Raw genomic sequence first — 19,479 nt, 5'->3', positions numbered from 1 at the left:
TACGAGAAATAGATTTACCGGTGAGTAAAATCTTATTTTTTCCATGCAAGTTTTAGAAAACATTGTAAAAATCTGCACTTTGATGCAAGACTGTGGTGCCATGTTGGACACCGTTTGGGAAGCCGAATTGCGAGGAGATGTTATAGGCAAATGTGAATATATACTTATTTATTTTGGAAGTGTTTAACTGTATTGGTTATAAGAATATTTATAGTCGTGGTATTAGAGGAAGAAACCTGGATATACCAATAGTTTCTTTTTTTCAGATGATTATTTTCGTGCTAGAAAGGCATTATGATTAAAGTGTATTGTATTGTTCTCCCATAGGGAACAATTAACAAATGATGCCGTGCTGCCTAAAAAACATATCCACTCTGATGGTTAGAGCCATGATAATGTTTATATAATATGGGGCTGGGGGGTTGACCTATTCCCCTTTAATGATTGCTAGAGCAGTGGACAGGGTTAGGGTTAGCAAATGGCAAATCTGTTTTTCTTCTTTTTTTGTTTGGAATAGCCTGTCACAAATAAGGACCTTTATCAGAGGTGACAGGCCATCTTTAACAGTTGCTGCGGCCTTGCATGTAAAATGAAAGAAATGTTAGAACTGCATTTTACCACAGTTCTTCAGCTCAGTGTAATAATATTCAATTAATTTATAAATATCACTTTCTGTTCCATTATTTTCAGAATGGGCAACTTTTTTTCAAACGCCACAGATTTACCTCAGTTTGATGCCCTAAAAATGGTAGAGGTAAGACCGCTTTACAGTATTTAAGTATGTTTGGATGTAAACTTGTATCTAAAGCATGGTCCACCTTCTAACTTCTATAAATGTGTAACTGGTTAAGGCAAAGGTTCCCAAACACAGGGCAGATGTATTAACCTGGAGAAGGGATAAAGAAGTGATAATGCACCAACCAATCCGCTCCAAAATTTAAATTGTCAGGAGCTGATAGGCTGGTGTGTTATCACCTTGCACTTATCACTTCTGTATCACCTCTCCAGGCTTAATACATATGCCCCCAGGGGCGGATTGGGATCGAACACCAGCCTGGGAAATTTATGGAAGCAGCACTAATGGAGGCGGAGTCTGTTGAGGGGGAAGGATCTGTCAAGAGGGCGGGATTCACTCCTTAGAGGTCCTGATTCTGAGATAGCACCACGTTACACATATAGTACCTCATTATACAAATAGCACTGCATTACATACGTAGCAACCGCATTACATACGTAGCCCCCACATTACATATGTAGCCACCGCATTACATAAATAGGCCCATCATCATGGACAGACATTGGGCAGATATACGGCTAAAGGACTTTGCATAAGAGATTGTCCCAGGGCTGGCTGTGAGTGCTACCTGATCAGATGACATCCTGAGAACAAGGCACGTCCTGCTCCTGTCCAGTTCCCAAACCATACACTGTGACCGGGGAGGGGACGTCCTGACCCTTACACCAACATGATAATGCAAATAATTTCATTAAAAATAACCTCTCTGCCGGGTCCCCTTCAGTGCTCAGTTGCCGCTCTAGCCAGTTCAGTGAGAGTGCGGGAGCAAAGGTGGCGGCGGGTGTAGTGAACCCGGCTCCGACCATCGCTATGCTGTTGCTCCTGGGCGGGGCTCGTTGAAGAGACCTTTGTCCGGGGTCAGGGAGAGGATGCTGCTGGGCTAGTTAACTTTCTCCAGGTGCCCTGTTGGTAGAACAGCTTCACCACTTTTCATGGCTAGTGGCACCCTTTCTAGCCTAACTTCCGGATTGCGTTCCAATGAACCACAAGTACTGGAAGCAGTGTGAGCCAGCCCAGCCTGAGTGTGAATTGGCCTGGCTGAGGGGGATATGGGACCAGCCCATCGGAATCTGTTATGGTGTCCTGGTGGGCCAATCCGCCCCTGTCTGCCCCCATGGTCGGCAAGGCATCCTAGCGCTCCAGGCCATGCTTGGCCACAGATGACTTAATTAATACCTCAGTCAATTTGATTTAACCATCTGTGCTGAACTATGAATATCTTTAAAACCTGGGTCGTTGGTGTACCTTGAGGGCCGTGTTTTAGGAACCTCTGGGTTAAGGTATTGTTACAGTTACTTTTGGCACCCAGATCCACAAAAAATGAACCCTAGTGTGAATGTGTGTGCATGTGGTAGGGAATATAGAGTGTAAGCTCCACTGGGGCAGGGACTGATCTGAATGGGCAAATATTCTCTGTAAAGCACTGCGGAATATGTGTGTGCGCGATATAAATAACTGTTAATAAATAATAATAGATAATGTGGCCAAGTAAGCACAGTTCACTAAGCATGCAATGGTGTGTCTTGTTTGTAAGAAAAATCTTTTTATTTTTTCTCTAGCATCCATAAGGGATATTGGGGAATCTAGTATGATGGGGTCCAAAGGAGCCGGTGCACTTTAAATTTCTTCACTGGGTGTGCTGGCTCCTCCCCTCTATGCCCCCTCCCACAGGCAGTTTAGAAAAAAGTACCTTTAGGAGAGGATGCACATCTCTGCAGCTCCAGACAGTTTTCTTCAATTTCTTTTTAATGTTTGTTATTTTCGGTATGCTGGTTGGGCAGCAGCATACCGGCACCGTGAGAGTTAGGGGGTGGACGGTCATTGGCCTTACAAGGTGCAGAGCCGCTTCCCCGCTGCAGGACCACCGTCCTGAGGGGTTGTTGTTCAGCGGGGCACTGCGCTTTGGTTGTCACAGCCGCAGTACGCCGCACACCCCTAATACTGCCTGAAGGTGACATCAGTGGTGAGTACAAACCAGGGGCCCCGCTAGGGGGGTCCCCAGGTTCACTGTGCGGTTGGGCGTGGCATAAGGGACCCTCCTGGGGGGTTTCCTGCTAAGATCCCCTGTGTAGACTGGCTCACAATCGCTTAGACTAGCACTTGTTGTGATGTTTTTAAGCTGAAAGGATACATTGCAAGTATAAATAATGACTATAGCTCCGGTGCCATTGTAGGGGGCGGAGCTAACTCAGAGCGGGACGAGAGGCATTTTGGCGTCTTACTCTGCTTACTGCAGCCATGGACTTACTGCTCTTTCTGACTCTTCAGACATGCTGGATATCTGGTACAGGGTGTAGCAAAGGGGGGGAGCCACGATTGTACACTATCTGGGTACTCTACGGGACAGAATTTATTAGTGTTTACTGTGATAAAGTTAGCTGACAGCCTCACTGGGGCTGTACAGCTAGGGGTGTGCTGTTGTCCTTCTCTCTGTGTGTCTCTCACATACAGTAGGGCAGGCTTGCAATATATTACTGTCTGTGTGTATGTATATGTCATTGTGCTTACTGTGAAACAAGCTGTGCAGTGTATGCCACAGCAGATTCTCTCCATTATCATCTGTTTCATGTGAACAATGCAGCCAATCTTCACAAATCAGTGAAGGGGCTGGGGGAGAGGGTTCAGAGCCCCACTGGCTATGGTCTCTTAAAACTATGATGTCTGCAGGGCCGGTTCTACACCTTGTGGCGCCCAGTGCGAAAGTTTCCACTGGCGAACCCCCCCCTTCCCCCCCGGCAAAACAGTTAGTGCGCCCAAAAATAATAGGGGCATGGCTTCATAGGGGAGGGGCGTGGCCACAGTTATGCTCCCAGTAGCTGTGCCCCCAGATTTGCCCCAAGTAGTTGTGCCCCCCTGTAGCTGTGCCCCCCTGTAGCTGTGCACCCTGTAGATATGCCCCATGTAGCTGTGCACCCTGTAGATATGTCCCCTGTAGATTAGCACCCTGTAGATATGCCCCCTGTAGCTGTGCCTCCAGTAGATTTGCCCCAGTAGTTATGCCCCCTGTAGCTATGCCCCCAGTAGATTTGCCCACAGTAGTTGTGCCCCGTTGCTGTGTCCCCAATAGCTGTGCCCCCTGTTGCTTTGCCCCCTGTCATTGTGCCCCCTGCTTTGCCCCCAGTAGTTGTGCCCCCTGTTGCTTTGCCCCAGTAGTTGTGCCCTGTGTTGCTTTGCCTCCAGTAGTTGTGCCCCCTCTTTCTTTGCCCCCCAGTAGTTGTGCCCCGTTTCTTTGCCCCCAGTAGTTGTGCCCCGTTTCTTTGCCCCCAGTAGTTGTGCCCCCTCTTTCTTTGCCCCCAGTAGTTGTGCCTCCTGTCACCGCTTACAAACAAACAAACACACACACAAAAATAAAAAAAACAATACTTACCACTGCCCCGCTCCTGCTTCCCGACCGCTGCTGCTGCTCCATCTCTGGCCGCCGGCTCCTCTCTATGGGAGAGACGTCATGACGTATCTCCCATAGCAGTTCCGCACAGACACTAGAGGTCAATACTGACCTCTAGTGTCTGTCCCTGGAGCCGGCTGCAGTGGACGCCCACACAGCCCACGGCGTCTGCTGCAGCCGGGGAGCGGGGTGTGGGTAGGCGGCGGTGACTGTGTCCGCGCCCCTAGGCTGCAGTGCCCCGGGCAAAGGCACTGCTTGCCCGCACCAAGAACCGCTCCTGGATGTCTGATATGTCATCCCAGCTCACTGCTAATGTTCAGAAAACTCAGCTACTGCAACAGCCTGTTGCAGATTTAGCTGCTAGGGCAGATGTTGCTCAGCCCCCCTCCACTCATGCAGGACCACAAAAGTGTGGTTTGCCTGCTCTTCTATCTGACACAGATGAGGATATACAGGAGGATGGAGAGGACTTCAACCCCGTTAGTGGGGATGACGGTTCTGCTCTGGCTATTTAATTCTACCCATACGGAACGTGTTAAAGCTCCCTCTAGAGGACACTGCATCATAGCAGTCGTTTTTCTTTACACAAAACAAGCCTAATGTCACTTTCCCTGATTCTGCAGAGTTAGACCTATTCAAGTTGACCTGGAACAATCCAGACAAAAAATTCCAAGTGTTAAAAAAGTTTTTGCGCACTTTCCCATTTGCTCCTGAAGGTACAAAATTTTGGGAGGATGCCCTAGGGGTTGATGTATCTGTCTCGACTGTCCACAAAGGCGGTGCTGCCTGCCCCTGCTCCTTTACCATAAAGGATCCTGGGGATAGGAAAATAGAAGCTACACTCAAATCTATTTACATGGCAGTAGGTATATCGCAAAGACCAGTCATTGCGGGTTGCTGGATGACCCATGCCATTCATTCATGGGCCACTCAAATTCAGGAGGGTCTCTCTGGGGCTATGCCCCTGGTCACTTTGGTGACCCTCCTATAGCACATTCAGGGCACTACACATGTCCTCTCTGATTCCCTCAAGGAGATGGGGAACATTCATGCTAGGACCTCTGCCATGGCAGTGTCGGCGCGCTGGGCCTTGTGGTTGCGTCAGTGGATAGCGGACGCGGAATCCAAACGCAGTGTGGAATCCCTCCCCTTTTCAGGGGAATGGCTCTTTGTGTTACGTTCCTGATGCTCAGAACTAGAGATGTTTGTGTAGAGAGTCCAGAGCACCAGGACGTGACGCTGAAATAAGGGATGGTACGGGAATAGCCCCTAGCACCCTACCTCCGTTGTTTTACCCGTGTGGTCAGTTCACGCCTGAGTGACTATGGTTCCTTGGGCCCACGGCAGCCGCGTTTGAAGGGCAGATTAGGTCTGCCCAACTCTGATGCCCCCAGGTCTTAGAATGAGACAAGGCGTGAACCGAGACAGGATAATAACAAGGGGACCTCTAACTAAAGCAAACAGAAGCTAGGGGCTACTAACTACCCTAAAACTAAATATATGTGCGGCACGCCGCCAAAGGAAAAGAACAACAAAAGATACCACTGTCCACTCCCCCACACGGTACCGCCGAGTTCCGGGGAGGACAGTGAAAAGCGGAAACCTCCGCAAAAACCACCAATACAAAAGTAAAACAAGGACTAAACGGCCTAGGCCGCAACATGCGGCAGAAGCCGCTACTCACGAAACCAGGAGAGAACCCCAACAAGCGAGAACCCCCAGATGACCGCAACAGGTTCACTTGGACAGGAAGGATTCCCAGGACCGGCTTCAGAACTCCAGAACTCAGGAGCACAGGGAGCAGGATCGACCAGATACAGCTGACCAGGAACAGACGTTGCAAGGCAGGAACAGCATACAGGAAGCTATCACCGGCGAGGCTGCAGTGTGCTGGCTCCCATAAAAAGACCCTGCTGGCCAATGACAGGAGGGCCAGCAAGACCAGCCCCCAGACCCTAATTGCTAGTTGCCGTGCAGCTGCCCTGCTGCACGAGCAACTAATCAATCCTATCTGGCAACGGGGAACGCGGTCCGCCAATGGCGTCCCCGTTGCTATGGACCCAGCGGCTGAGGACGCCCGGCGTCCTATCGTTGCCAGGGACCCGGCGGCTACAGTACGCACAGCGTCCTGGCGTTGCTAGGCGCCGGGCAGGGAGGGAGGTGCGGCGGCCGTGAGCGTCGATCGGAAGCAGACCGAGCGGCGCCACGGACCGCGGCACCTAACAGTACCCCCCCCCTTGAGGAGGGGTTAAAGAACCCCTAAAGCCGGGTTTCTGAGGAAATTCCTGAAAGAATAATCTCTTAAGTTTAGGGGCATGTTAATCATTATCCAGGACCCAAGACCTTTCTTCTGGGCCATAGCCTTTCCAGTGAACCAAAAAATGATGCCGGCCCCGAGAAACTTTGGAATCTAAAACCTTCTCCACCAAGAACTCTTGTTGCCCCTGAACGTCCACCGGAGGTCTACCCTGGGAAGTCTTCCGAGGGAATCTCCTGGAAGAAAAATACTGCTTCAGAAGGGAACAGTGAAAAGTGTTGCCAATTTTGAGTGATTTAGGCAAGCGTAGCCGAAAAGCAACTGGGTTGACCTTCTTAACGATAAGGAACGGTCCAATAAATTTGGGTCCCAGTCTAGCCGAGGGTTGTCGGAGCTTGATGTTGTGGGTTGACAACCACACCTTATCTCCCACCTTAAAAGTGCATGGGGGTAGGAACCTATCAGAAATTTTTTTTTCTCGGAAGGCAGCCTTCTTAAGGGCAAAGTGCACCTTTTTCCAAATCATTCTGAGACGGGAAGTTAAGGTCAACGAGGAGACTGGAAAATGAGGGTAAAAAGAATTGGCTCTAGGATGAAAGCCCAAGACCGAAAAGAATGGAGACTCCTTGGTGGAAGAATGACGAGAGTTATTATAGGCAAACTCGGCCAAAGGAAGAAATTCAGACCAATCATTCTGAAGTTTGGCCGAATATAGCCGTAAATACTGTTTTAACGACTGTTTAACACGTTCAGTTTGTCCGTTAGACTGTGGATGGTACCCAGGTGTTAAAGAGAGTTTCATATTTAATGAGGCACAAAAACGTTTCCAGAAACAGGCGATGAATTGCGGTCCCCGATCAGAGACAATATCCCTGGGAAAACCATGGAGCCTGAACACATGGCGGAGAAATAAAACTGCCAAACCATGAGCAGAGGGTAATCGGGGGAGAGCAATGAAGTGGGCCATCTTACTAAAACGGTCTACTACCACCCAAATGACTCGAAATCCAGCTGAAAGAGGAAGATCCACCACGAAATCCATGGATATATGTGACCATGGCCTGAGAGGAACGGCTAAAGGCATGAGTTGCCCGACCGGCAACGATCGAGATACCTTGTACTGAGCACAAACCTGACAGGAACGGACAAATTCCCTTACATCTTTAGAAAGATTAGGCCACCACACTGAGCGAGAGATTAACTCCAAGGTCTTAGTGATACCCGGATGACCAGAAACCTTATTATCATGAAACTCAGCTAGAACAGTGCCTCTCAGAAATTCAGGGACGAAGAGACGATCTGCAGGAGTGACTGCTGAAGCTGGACTAGCTGTGTAAATATATCCTGTGTGAGGCCAGCCCGGATGACAGACGATGGGACTATGGGGGTTGTAGCCGGGTGGTTATTGTGAACCGGAAGAAAACAACGTGACAGGGCATCGGCTTTTGTATTCTTGGAACCGGGCCTGAAGGTGATAATAAACCTGAAACGAGTAAAAAACAGCGCCCAACGTGCCTGTCGAGCATTAAGCCGTTTAGCTGACTCAATATACTGCAGGTTCTTGTGGTCAGTAAACACCGTAATGGTATGCCTTGCTCTTTGCAGCCAGTGCCTCCACTCCTCGAAAGCCCATTTAACTGCCAACAATTCTCGATTACCAACATCATAGTTGGATTCTGCGGAGGAGAATTTTCTGGACATGAAGGCACATGGGTGTAATTCCTGAGACTCCGGGTCTTCCTGAGAAAGGATAGCCCCCACTCCAACCTCTGAGGCATCTACCTCGACAATAAAGGGGAGATCCGGGTTAGGGTGTCTGAGTACTGGAGCTGAGACAAAGGCCTGCTTTAAGGCCAGAAAGGAAGACTTGGCTTCAGGCGACCAATTGGAAGGATCCGCTCCTTTTTTAGTCAATGCAACAATAGGAGCAACCAAATCTGAGAAGGTATGAATAAAACGCCTATAGTAATTTGCAAACCCTAAAAAGCGCTGAATTGCTTTTAAGTTCGTGGGTTGTGCCCAATTTAGGATGGCCTGGAGTTTTTTTGGTTCCATGAAAAACCCCTTAGGAGAAATAATATACCCCAGGAAGGACACTTCTGTGATGTGGAAATCACATTTCTCCAGTTTGGCGTATAAATGATTTTCCCGTAACTTCTGAAGGACCAGTCGCACATGGGTAATATGTTGTTCAAAAGACTCAGAGTAAATCAAAATGTCGTCTAAATAAACGACTATGAACTTTCCTAGAAAGTCGCGAAGGACGTCGTTAATGAGATCTTGAAATACAGCAGGAGCATTAGACAGCCCAAACGGCATCACCAGGTATTCATAATGTCCCGACTGTGTGCTGAAAGCCGTCTTCCACTCATCCCCAGATTTTATTCGGATGAGATTGTAAGCCCCTCTAAGATCGATCTTGGAAAAGATAACGGCAGTCCGGAGCTGATCAAACAGTACTGAAATCAGTGGCAAGGGGTAGGTGTTTTTAACAGAAATTTTATTCAGAGCCCGATAATCAATACATGGTCTGAGCGACCCATCTTTTTTCTCAACAAAAAAGAACCCTGCACTCAATGGAGATTTCGAGGGCCTAATGAAGCCTTTTTTTAGGCTCTCCTGTACATAATCATTCATTGCCGTAGTTTCCGGCCCAGACAGGGCATATAGTCTCCCCTTAGGCAAAGAGGCACCGGGAACTAAGTCGATAGCGCAGTCATAGGACCGATGAGGAGGCAGAATATCCGTATTACCCTTGGAGAAAACGTCGGCAAAGTCCTGATATTCCAAAGGAATAAATTCTGGGGTGACTGCCGCAACCCGGACTGGACGGGAAATACATTCCTTAACACAAAAGGGACCCCATCGGGAAATCTCCCCAGGCCGCCAATCTATGGTGGGATTATGAAAGGCAAGCCAGGGGTGACCCAAAACTACGGGGACAGCCGGACAATGGGTAAGGTAAAATTCGATTTTCTCCGAATGTAGGGCCCCCACTGTCAGTTGTACTGGAGGTGTGCGGTGAGTGATTACCCCATTAGAAAGCGGACCACCATCCAAGCCGTGCATGGTGATACGTTTATCCAAAGGTATCTGTGGAACGCCCAAAGCCTGAGCCCAACCAAGATCCATGAAATTTCCCGCAGCTCCACTGTCGACGAAGGCCGACACCAACGAACTGAGGCTACCAAAGGAAATTATTACAGGAACTAATAAGGAATCATTAGAGGAGATCAACTGCAGACCCAAGTGAACCCCCTCACAATTCACTGGGTCAGAGCGTTTCCCTGCTTAGTCGGGCAATTACGTGCGATATGTCCCTTGCCACCACAATACAAGCAAAGACCAGAATTTAGCCTTCTGGTTCTTTCCTCTGGGGACAGCCGGGAGAGACCCATTTGCATGGGCTCCTCGACGTCCTCAGGGAAAGTATACACACATGGACTAGGCCTGAAACTAGCTCCTCTTTCAGCCCTCCGCTCCCGGAGACGACGATCAATTTTAATAGCAAGCTCCATGAGTTTGTCTAAAGTCTCTGGAGCGGGGTACTGCTGTCTTTAATAACTTCAGACAAACCGAGGCGAAACTGACTGCGCAGGGCCGGGTCATTCCAGCCACAGTCGTTCGACCAACGGCGAAACTCGGTACAATACGCCTCTGCTGGATTTTTCCCTTGCTTAAGTGCACGCAAGTGGCTCTCAGCCGACGCTTCTCTATCAGGGTCATCGTACAAAAGGCCTAGAGACTTAAAAAAGACATCTACAGATAGCAAGGCAACATCATCGGCTTTTAGCCCAAAAGCCCAGGTTTGCGGATCGCCTTGTAGTAAAGACATCACAATCCCGAACCGTTGAGACTCAGTACCAGAGGATCGGGGCCTTAAACGAAAATAAAGCTTACAAGCTTCCTTGAAATTAAAAAAAATCCTTTCGGTTACCTGAAAAACGGTCAGGAAGGTGCATCTTTGGTTCTGGAACCATACTCGGGGAGGCTCGCAAAAGATCTTCCTGCGATCTCACCTGAAGAGTAATATCCTGAACCATCTGAGTTAGTTCCTGAATCTGGTTGGCCAAAAGCTGGCTGGGATTCGGTCCTAATACTGCCGGATTCATGAGGCCGAATTTCAAGGCCCACCAAAAACAATTTATTTTTATTTATTTTTTTGGGCTGGTGATAATGTTACGTTCCTGATGCTCAGAACTGGAGAGATGTTTGTGTAGAGAGTCCAGAGCACCAGGACGTGACGCTGAAATAAGGGATGGTACGGGAATAGCCCCTAGCACCCGACCTCCGTTGTTTTACCCGTGTGGTCAGTTTACGCCTGAGTGACTATGGTTTCTTGGGCCCACGGCAGCCGCGTTTGAAGGGCGGATTAGGTCTGCCCAACTCCGATGCCCCCAGGTCTTAGAGTGAGACAAGGCGTGAACCGAGACAGGATAATAACAAGGGGACCTCTAACTAAAGCAAACAGAAGCTAGGGGCTACTAACTACCCTAAAACTAAATATATGTGCGGCACGCCGCCAAAGGAAAAGAACAACAAAAGATACCACTGTCCACTCCCCCACACGGCACCGCCGAGTTCCGGGGAGGACAGTGAAAAGCGGAAACCTCCGCAAAAACCACCAATACAAAAGTAAAACAAGGACTAAGCGGCCTAGGCCGCAACATGCGGCAGAAGCCGCTACTCACGAAACCAGGAGAGAACCCCAACAAGCGAGAACCCCCAGATGACCGCAACAGGTTCACTTGGACAGGAAGGATTCCCAGGAACGGCTTCAGAACTCCAGAACTCAGGAGCACAGGGAGCAGGATCGACCAGATACAGCTGACCAGGAACAGACGTTGCAAGGCAGGAACAGCATACAGGAAGCTATCACCGGCGAGGCTGCAGTGTGCTGGCTCCCATAAAAAGACCCTGCTGGCCAATGACAGGAGGGCCAGCAAGACCTGCCCCCAGACCCTAATTACTAGTTGCCGTGCAGCTGCCCTGCTGCACGAGCAACTAATCAATCCTATCTGGCAACGGGGAACGCGGTCCGCCAATGGCGTCCCCGTTGCTATGGACCCAGCGGCTGAGGACGCCCGGCGTCCTATCGTTGCCAGGGACCCGGCGGCTACAGTACGCACGGCGTCCTGGCGTTGCTAGGTGCCGGGCGGGCAGGGAGGGAGGTGCGGCGGCCGTGAGCGTCGCTCGGAAGCAGACCGAGCGGCGCCGCGGACCGCGGCACCTAACACTTTGGGGTTGAATTGGATACGTGGATTTCCAAAGATACGGCTGGCAAATCCACGTTTCTCCCCTCTGGTGCCCCGCCAGCGAGACGCTCCTACCCGGGGCCATCTATACAGTCCTTTCAGTCTCACAGATTTTGATTTAAGGCCAGAGGTGTCTACAATGCGACTAGAGGCACCAGAGGTAAGTCAAGAAAGCCTGCAAGCACCAGCTCTCAGGAACAGACCACCAGCTCTGCTTCCACTAAGGCCTCAGCATGACGGTGCCCACCCACCCCGAGGGGATCTTGAGGTGGGAGCTCGACTGCATCACTTCAGCCACGTCTAGGAGGCTTCCTGCCAGGATACATAGGTCAGGGATCTCGTTTCTCAAGGCTACAAGTTGAAGTTCAACAGTGCTCCTCCCCAACGATTTTTCAAATCAAGCTTACCAGCTTTGGAAGATATGCAGGTTACGTTGCAACAGGCCATCCTAATGTTTGTCCAGTCTCACGTCATTGTTCCAGTACCAATACCACAACGAGGCAAGGGTTATTACGTCAACCTGTTTGTGGCGCAGTTCCAGGGCAGGTGTCAGCCCGCAAAGCCCTCTTTCCGATCAACATTCTGGAACTTCGGGCGATCTACAGTGCTCTGCTTCAGGCCGCCTCTATACTCAAGTATCACGCGATCCAATTACAGTCAGACAACGCCACAGCAGTGGCGTACATCAATCGACAAGGAGGAACAAAAAGAGCCTGCATGCGAGAGGTGTCAAAATTACTCCTCTGGGCAGAAAGAAATACAAGAGCAATGTCGGCAATCTTCATTCCGGGTGTGGACAGCTGGGAAGCGGATTTCCTGAGTTGTCACGATCTCCACTCGGGGAAGTGGGGTCTCCACCAGCAGGTGTTCCAACAGATCGTCCACCGGTGGGGCTGCCCACAAATACACATGATGGCTTCTCGTCTCAACAAGAAGCTTCGTTGGTATTGCTCACGAACTAGGGACCCTCAGACGGGGGCAGTAGATGCACTGACGTTGCCTTGGCCTTACCGGCTGGTCTACCTGTTTCCTCCGATTCCGTTGCTCCCAAGGGTGCTCAAGCGCATCAGACATCAGGGAGTCCAGGCAATTCTGATTGCCCCGAGTTGGCCTCAGAGGGCGTGGTACGCGGATGTTCTGAACATGTCCGTCGAAGACCCTTGGCCTCTACGTCTCAGAAGAGATCTCCTTCAACAAGGACCGTTCGTCTACCCGGACTTACGGCGACTTTGTTTGATGGCATGGAGGTTGAGCGGAACATCCTAGCTCACAAGGGCCTTTCCTAAAAGGTTATTGCTACCATGGTTCAGGCCGGGAAACCTGTGATGTCAAAACACTATCATCATATCTGGAGAAGATATATCTCTTGGTACGAGGAACGCACGTATCCGCCTGCGGAGTTCCACTTGGGACGTTTTTTACGTTTCCTGCAGGCTGGTGTGGATAAGGGCTTATGTCTGGATTCCATTAAGGTCCAGATTTCAGCTCTCTCAATTTTCGTCCACAGGAAGTTGGCAGGGTTGCCACAAGTTCAGACCTTCTTGCAGGGGGTACTCCACATACAACATCCTTTTGTGCCGCCTACAGCACGCTGGGATTTGAATGTAGTGTTGGAATTTCTACAGTCCTCCGTGTTTGAATCTCTGATGACTGTTGAAGACAAGTACCTCACGTGGAAGACGGTGATGTTACTGGCCCTGGCTTCTGCTCGTCGTGTCTCAGAATTGGGGGCCTTATCGTGTAAAAGTCCGTACTTGGTCTTTTGCGAGGACAGAGCGGAGCTCCGGACTAGACAGCCATTCCTGCCAAAGGTTGTCTCCGCGTTTCACCTGAATCAACCTAATGTGGTTCCATCCAGTTCTGATACTTCTGCTCCTCCAGAGGCATTGGATGCTGTACATGCCTTGAAAATCTATATCAAGCGAACAGCTCGGATCAGAAAGACGGATTCCTTATTCGCACTCTATGATGCGCAGAAAAAAGGTTGTCCTGCTTCGAAGCAGTCCATTGCTTGTTGGATTAGGCTTACTATCCAACAGGCCTATGTGTCAGCAGCCTTACCTGTTCCTAAGTATCTGAAGGCTCACTCTACAAGATCAGAGGGCTCTTCCTGGGCGGCTGCCCGTGGAGTCTTGGCCTTGCAAGTGTGCTGAGCTACTAGCTGGTCGGGGAAGAACACCTTTGTGAAGTTCTACAAATTTGATACCCTGGCCAAAGAGGATACCCAGTTTGGGTAGGCGGTGCTGCAGCAGTCTCCGCACGTTCCCGTCCTTTTTGGAAGTCCTCATCGTACTAGATTCCCCAATATCCATTATGGATGCTAGAGAAAATAGGATTTTAATTACCTACAAGTAAATCCTTTTCTCGTAGTCCATAAGAGATATTGACTTCTCTGCCGATTCTCTTTTATTACCTGTTCAGCTGTTGCTATTGTTGTTTCCAGCCGTTGCTGGTCGTTGTATGTTAGTGGTGTGCTGGTTTATAAATCTTACCACTGTATGTTCTCATGTTTCCTTCTCTTTTATATATGTCCTTTCTTCTTCGGGCATGTTTTTACCTATAACTGCCTTTGGGAGGGGGCATAGAGGGGAGGAGCCAGCACACCCAGTGAAGAAATTTAAAGTGCACCGGCTCCTTTGGACCCCGTCTATACCACATCGTATTAGATTCCCCAATATCCCTTATGGTCTACGAGAAAAGGATTTACCGGTGAGAAATTAAAATCCTATTTTTTAAATAAAAGTAAGCAAAAAAATAAACATTTCTCTTACGTCCTAGAGGATGCTGGGGTCCACATTAGTACCATGGGGTATAGACGGGTCCACCAGGAGCCATTGGCACTTTAAGAGTTTGAGAGTGTGGGCTGGCTCCTCCCTCTATGCCCCTCCTACCAGACTCCGGAGGAGCCGGTCACAGCTAGGGTAGCTCTACAGAGCTTCTTTAGTAAAAGTTATTTTAGAGTTTTTTTATTTTACAGGGTGGCTGCTGGCAACGGCCTCCCTGCTTCGTGGGACTAAGGGGGGGAGTAGTGTCCGCCCTGCGGGGTTGAGCCACTATCTCCGCTGACAGGACACTGAGCTCCTGAGGGGATCGAACGTTCCCCGTCACAGGGGATCGCTCACCCCGGTAGCATGCCGCCACCCTCTTACAGAGCCAGAAGATCGGTGGCGAGTTAGTCACCAGCTTCCCTAGCAAGCGGGGAGTCGGTGTGAAGATGGCGGCAACAGAGTATGGAGCACACTACTAACTGCGCTCTGGGGCTCAGCGGTACATAGTACGGCGCTGTGAGGGGCGCCCTGAGCCAGCGCCTACACCCTACACTAACCTCTCAAGCCTGTCAGGGTCCCGGGATCTCTGCCAGCATAAATCCTCAGGCCAGTATAATCTTATGAAGAGCGGGAAGACCGCGCCATTAAGGGGGCGGAGCTTCTCAGAGCAGACCCAGCAGCGTTCAGCGCCATTTTCCTGCCTGCAGAAACGCTGTCAGTGATGTACAGTCCTTCCAGAGCAACTCCAGCTATCTCTCACTGTACCAAGGGGTTGTAGAAGGGGGGGAGGAGGCTATGTAAACACTGTGTAACCTATTAAGGTACACCGTCGGCGCTGGTTTAGGGTCTCCCTATACCTGGAAAGCGCTGTATGTGGGTTGGCTCCAATGTCTGTGTCTCTCTTGCCATTCTTGGGGGTGAAACTCTGTCTGTCCTCCCCTGTGTGTGTGTGGAGTGACTGTGGTCTCCATTAAGCTATGTCCATGGACTCTGTCATATGCAGCAGAGGATATGTCCTCTCAGGATGATCCCATTCCATGTATTCAGGATTGCACAGATACCAGCAAGGGAGCCTGAATGGTTATCCTCTATCTTAGATTTCTACTAGGGTTGCACAGAATGAATCTGCAACTCAGGTTTTACAGAACTCTATGGCAGTTTGGTCCAGTTCTGTTAACTCGGGGCCCCCCTCTGGAAGTTCCCATAAACGTGCTCTTGCACAGATGATGCAGGATGACACTGATACCGACTCTGCCATGGCAGACGGTGATGGGGAGGTGCTCAGGGGGGCCGCATCTCTTGCTAAAGGGGTGCAGTTGATGATAGAGGCTATAAGGGATGTGTTGAATATTGCAGATACAACACCTGAGCAGGTTGAGGAGGCTTACTTCACTGACCATAAGAATGCCTTGCTAACCTTCCCTGCATCCAAAGAATTAAATGCTATATTAGAGAAAGCATGGGAAAACCCAGAGAAAAAATTCCAGATCCCTAGAAGGGTTCTGGTTGCTTTTCCCTTCCCTGAGGAGGATAGGAAAAAATGGAAAAACCACCCATTGTGGACTCTAAAGAGGTGGTTTTACCTGTTCCATGATCTACTGCCTTAAAAGAGCCGGCTGATCGCAAAATTTATACTACGCTCAAATCCATATACACGGCTTCAGGGGCGATACTACGGCCTACTATTGCCTGTGCATGGATTTCCAAAGCTTTAATAAAGTGGTCAGGCACGTTACTTGAGGATTTGGATACTGTGGATAAAATCGACGTAAAATTGTTTTCACGTAACATTCAGGATTCTGCAGGATTTATGGTGGAATCCATGAAGGAACTGGGTTCATTGGCTGCAGGAATTTCTTCCATGTCTGTCTCAGCTCGTCGAGGACTGTGGCTGCGCCAGTGGTCTGCCGACGTGGAATCCAGGAGAGGGTGGAAACCCTACCTTACACAGGTCAGGCTCTCTTTGGGGAAGCGTTGGATGCGTGGATCTCCATGGCTACATCGGGCAAGTCACCTTTTCTTCCCTCGGCTGCACCTGCTGCAAAGAAACCTTTTCCTTCAGCGGCATTACAGTCCTTTCGTATTACTAAAACAAGGAAGGCCAAACCGCCCAACACCTCCTGTAGAGGAGGTCGGCTAAAATCCAAGAAACCTGCTGCTGCAAGTTCCCAGGAACAGAAACTGATTCTGTGACGTCAAAGTCCTCAGCATGACGGTGGACAGCGCGGCCTGGAGGTAGGGCTGGTGGGGGCGAGTCTCAGACATTTCAGTCACGCCTGGGTGTCGTCCGGCCTGGTTCCCTGGGTACTAGATATTGTGTCCCAGGGGTACCAGCTGGAATTTTAAGATCTCCCTCCTCACCGGTTCTTTAAATTGGGCTTGCCAGCTTTGCTGGCAGACAGGGCTACCCTACAGGGAGCCATTCAGAAGCTGGTGGAGGCACAAGTTATCGTACCAGTTCCTCCCCAGATGCATAACAAAGGTTACTATTCAAACCTTTTCTTGGTACTGAAACCGAATGGTTCGGTCAGGCCCATTCTGAACTTAAAATCACTAAACCCCTTTCTGAGGGAGTTAAAGTTCAAAATGGAGTCTCTACGGGCAGTGATATTAGGTCTGGAGGAGGGGGAATTCCTGGTATCCCTAGATATCAAGGATGTGTACCTCCACATTCCGATTTGGCTGCAGCATCAAGCTTATCTCCGATTTGCTCTGTTGGACTGTCATTTTCAGTTCCAGGCCCTGCCATTCGGCCTCTCCACAGCAACGGGGGTATTCACCATGGTGATGGCGGAAATGATTCTCCTCCGCAGACAAGGGCTGAACATAATTCCATACCTGGACGATCTGCTGATAAAGGCATCGTCCAAAGAGAAGCTGTTACGGTCCGTAGCTCTCACAACTAAGCTTCTCAGGGAACATGGTTGGATCCTGAATCTTCAGAAATCACATTTAGAACCAACCAGGAGGTTGTCTTTTCTGGGATTGATCCTCAACACGGAGGTGCAGAGGGTGTTTCTTCCAGAGGAGAAAGCGTTAGTGATACAAACAATGGTCCGGGATGTTCTGAAGTCAGCCCGGGTGTCTGTTCATCAGTTCATTCGCCTTCTGGGGAAGATTGTGGCCTCTTAAGAGGCACTGCAGTACAGGAGGTTTCATGCTCGGTCCTTCCAACTGGATCTCCTAGACAAGTGGTCGGGATCCCATCTACACATGCACCAGAGAATACGTCTGTCGCCAAATGCCAGGATTTCACTCCTCTGGTGGCTGCAATTACCTCACCTTATGGAGGGCCGCAGGTTCGGCATTCAGGACTGGATCCTTCTAACCATGGATGCAAGTCTCCAAGGCTGGGGTGCAGTCGCTCAAGGGGAAACCTTCCAAGGAAGGTGGTCAACTAAGAGCCGTCTACAACGGTCTTCTCCAAGCGGCCCATCTTCTGAGAAATCGGGCCATTCAAGTGCAGTCGGACAATGTAACGACAGTGGCTTACATAAACCGACAAGGCAGAACGAAGAGCAGAGCTGCAATGTCAGAGGTAACAAGAATCTTCCTCTGGACAGGAAAACACGCGTTGGCGCTGTCAGCAATCTTCATTCCGGGAGTAGACAACTGGGAAGCGGACTTCCTCAGCAGAAAAGATCTCCATCCAAGGGAGTGGGGTCTCCATCCGGAAGTGTTCAAGGAGGTAACAGATCGTTGGAGCGTACCCCAGATTGACATGGTGGCCTCTCGTCTCAACAAGAAGCTTCGGCTGTATTGTTCCAGGTTGAGAGACCCGCAAGCAGTGGCGGTGGACGCCTTAGTGACTCCGTGGGTGTTCCAGTCGGTGTACATGTTTCCTCCACTTTCACTCATTCCAAGAGTTCTAAAACTCATAAGGAGAACAAGAGTTTAGGCGATCCTCATTGCTCCGGCCTGGCCAAGAAGGGCTTGGTACACGGATCTTCTGGATCTACTGCTAGAAGAGCCAAGGCCTCTTCCCCTTCGGGAGGACCTGCTGCAGCAGGGGCCGTTCGCCTATCAAGACTTACTGTGGCTACGTTTGACGGCATGGCGGTTGAACGCCAAATACGAGCTTGGAAGGGCATTCTGAACAAGGTTATTCCTACCCTGATACAGGCTAAACATTACCATCATATTTGGAGAAAATATGTGTCTTGGTGTGAGTCCAAGAAGCTTCCTGTGGTGGAGTTTCAACTGGAACATTTTCTCCTCTTCCTGCAAGCAGGGGTGGATATGGGCCTGAGGTTAGGATCCATAAAGGTCAAAATTTCAGCTCTATCCATTTTCTTCCAGAAACAGTCTGCTGCCCTCCCCGAGGTTCAGACTTTTTTGAAGGGAGTTCTGCACATCCAACTTCCCTTTGTACCGCCTACGGCGCCTTGGGATCTTAACAGTTCCTCCAGTCGGACTGGTTTGAGCCTCTACAGGAGGTCAAAGTCACGTTTCTCACGTGGAAGGCTGTCACTTTGTTGGCATTAGCTTCTGCTAGACGTGTGTCGGAGTTGGGGACTTTGTCATTTAAAAGCCCATACTTGATCTTCCATGACGATAGAGATGAGCTTCGAACACGTCAGCAGTTTCTTCCGAAGGTTGTGTCGGCATTTCATATCAACCAACCTGTTGTGGTGCCAGTTACGACTGACCCCTCAATTTCCTCAAGGTTCTTAGATGTTGTAAGGGCTCTAAATATCTGTGTGAGGAGGACTGCTCGTCACAGAAAGTCGGACTCTCTATTTGTCCTGTTTGATCCCAAGAAAATTGGGTGTCCTGCTTCTAAGCAGGCGATATCTCGCTGGATCAGGTTCACTATCCAGCATGCGTATTCTACGGCAGACTTGCCGTGTCCTACGTCTGTTAAGGCCCACTCTACTCGTAAAGTGGGTTCTTCCTGCGCGGCTGCCCGGGGTGTCTCGGCATTACAACTCTGCTGAGCGGCCACTTAGTCAGGGTCGAACACGTTCACAAAGTTCTACAAGTTTGATACTTTGGCCTCTGAGGACCTAAAGTTTGGT

At 49.9% G+C, this 19,479-nt stretch overlaps 1 protein-coding gene across 2 annotated transcripts in view; it reads left to right on the top strand.

The window, feature by feature from the left end:
* GLRX2 (glutaredoxin 2) overlaps positions 1–19,479 on the top strand; it is a 199,918-nt gene that overhangs the window by 136,485 nt on the left and 43,954 nt on the right. For both annotated transcript variants that reach the window (XM_063940194.1, XM_063940195.1), the window contains one exon: positions 691–754. In XM_063940194.1, the coding sequence (XP_063796264.1) occupies positions 691–754 (64 nt within the window). The remainder of the gene's footprint in view (positions 1–690; positions 755–19,479) is intronic.

This window comes from Pseudophryne corroboree, chromosome 9 (assembly GCF_028390025.1).
Source record: "Pseudophryne corroboree isolate aPseCor3 chromosome 9, aPseCor3.hap2, whole genome shotgun sequence".
Classification (NCBI taxonomy): domain Eukaryota; kingdom Metazoa; phylum Chordata; class Amphibia; order Anura; family Myobatrachidae; genus Pseudophryne; species Pseudophryne corroboree.
The sequence above is the reverse complement of the archived record's forward strand: the minus strand, read 5'-3'. Positions and strand labels throughout refer to the sequence as shown.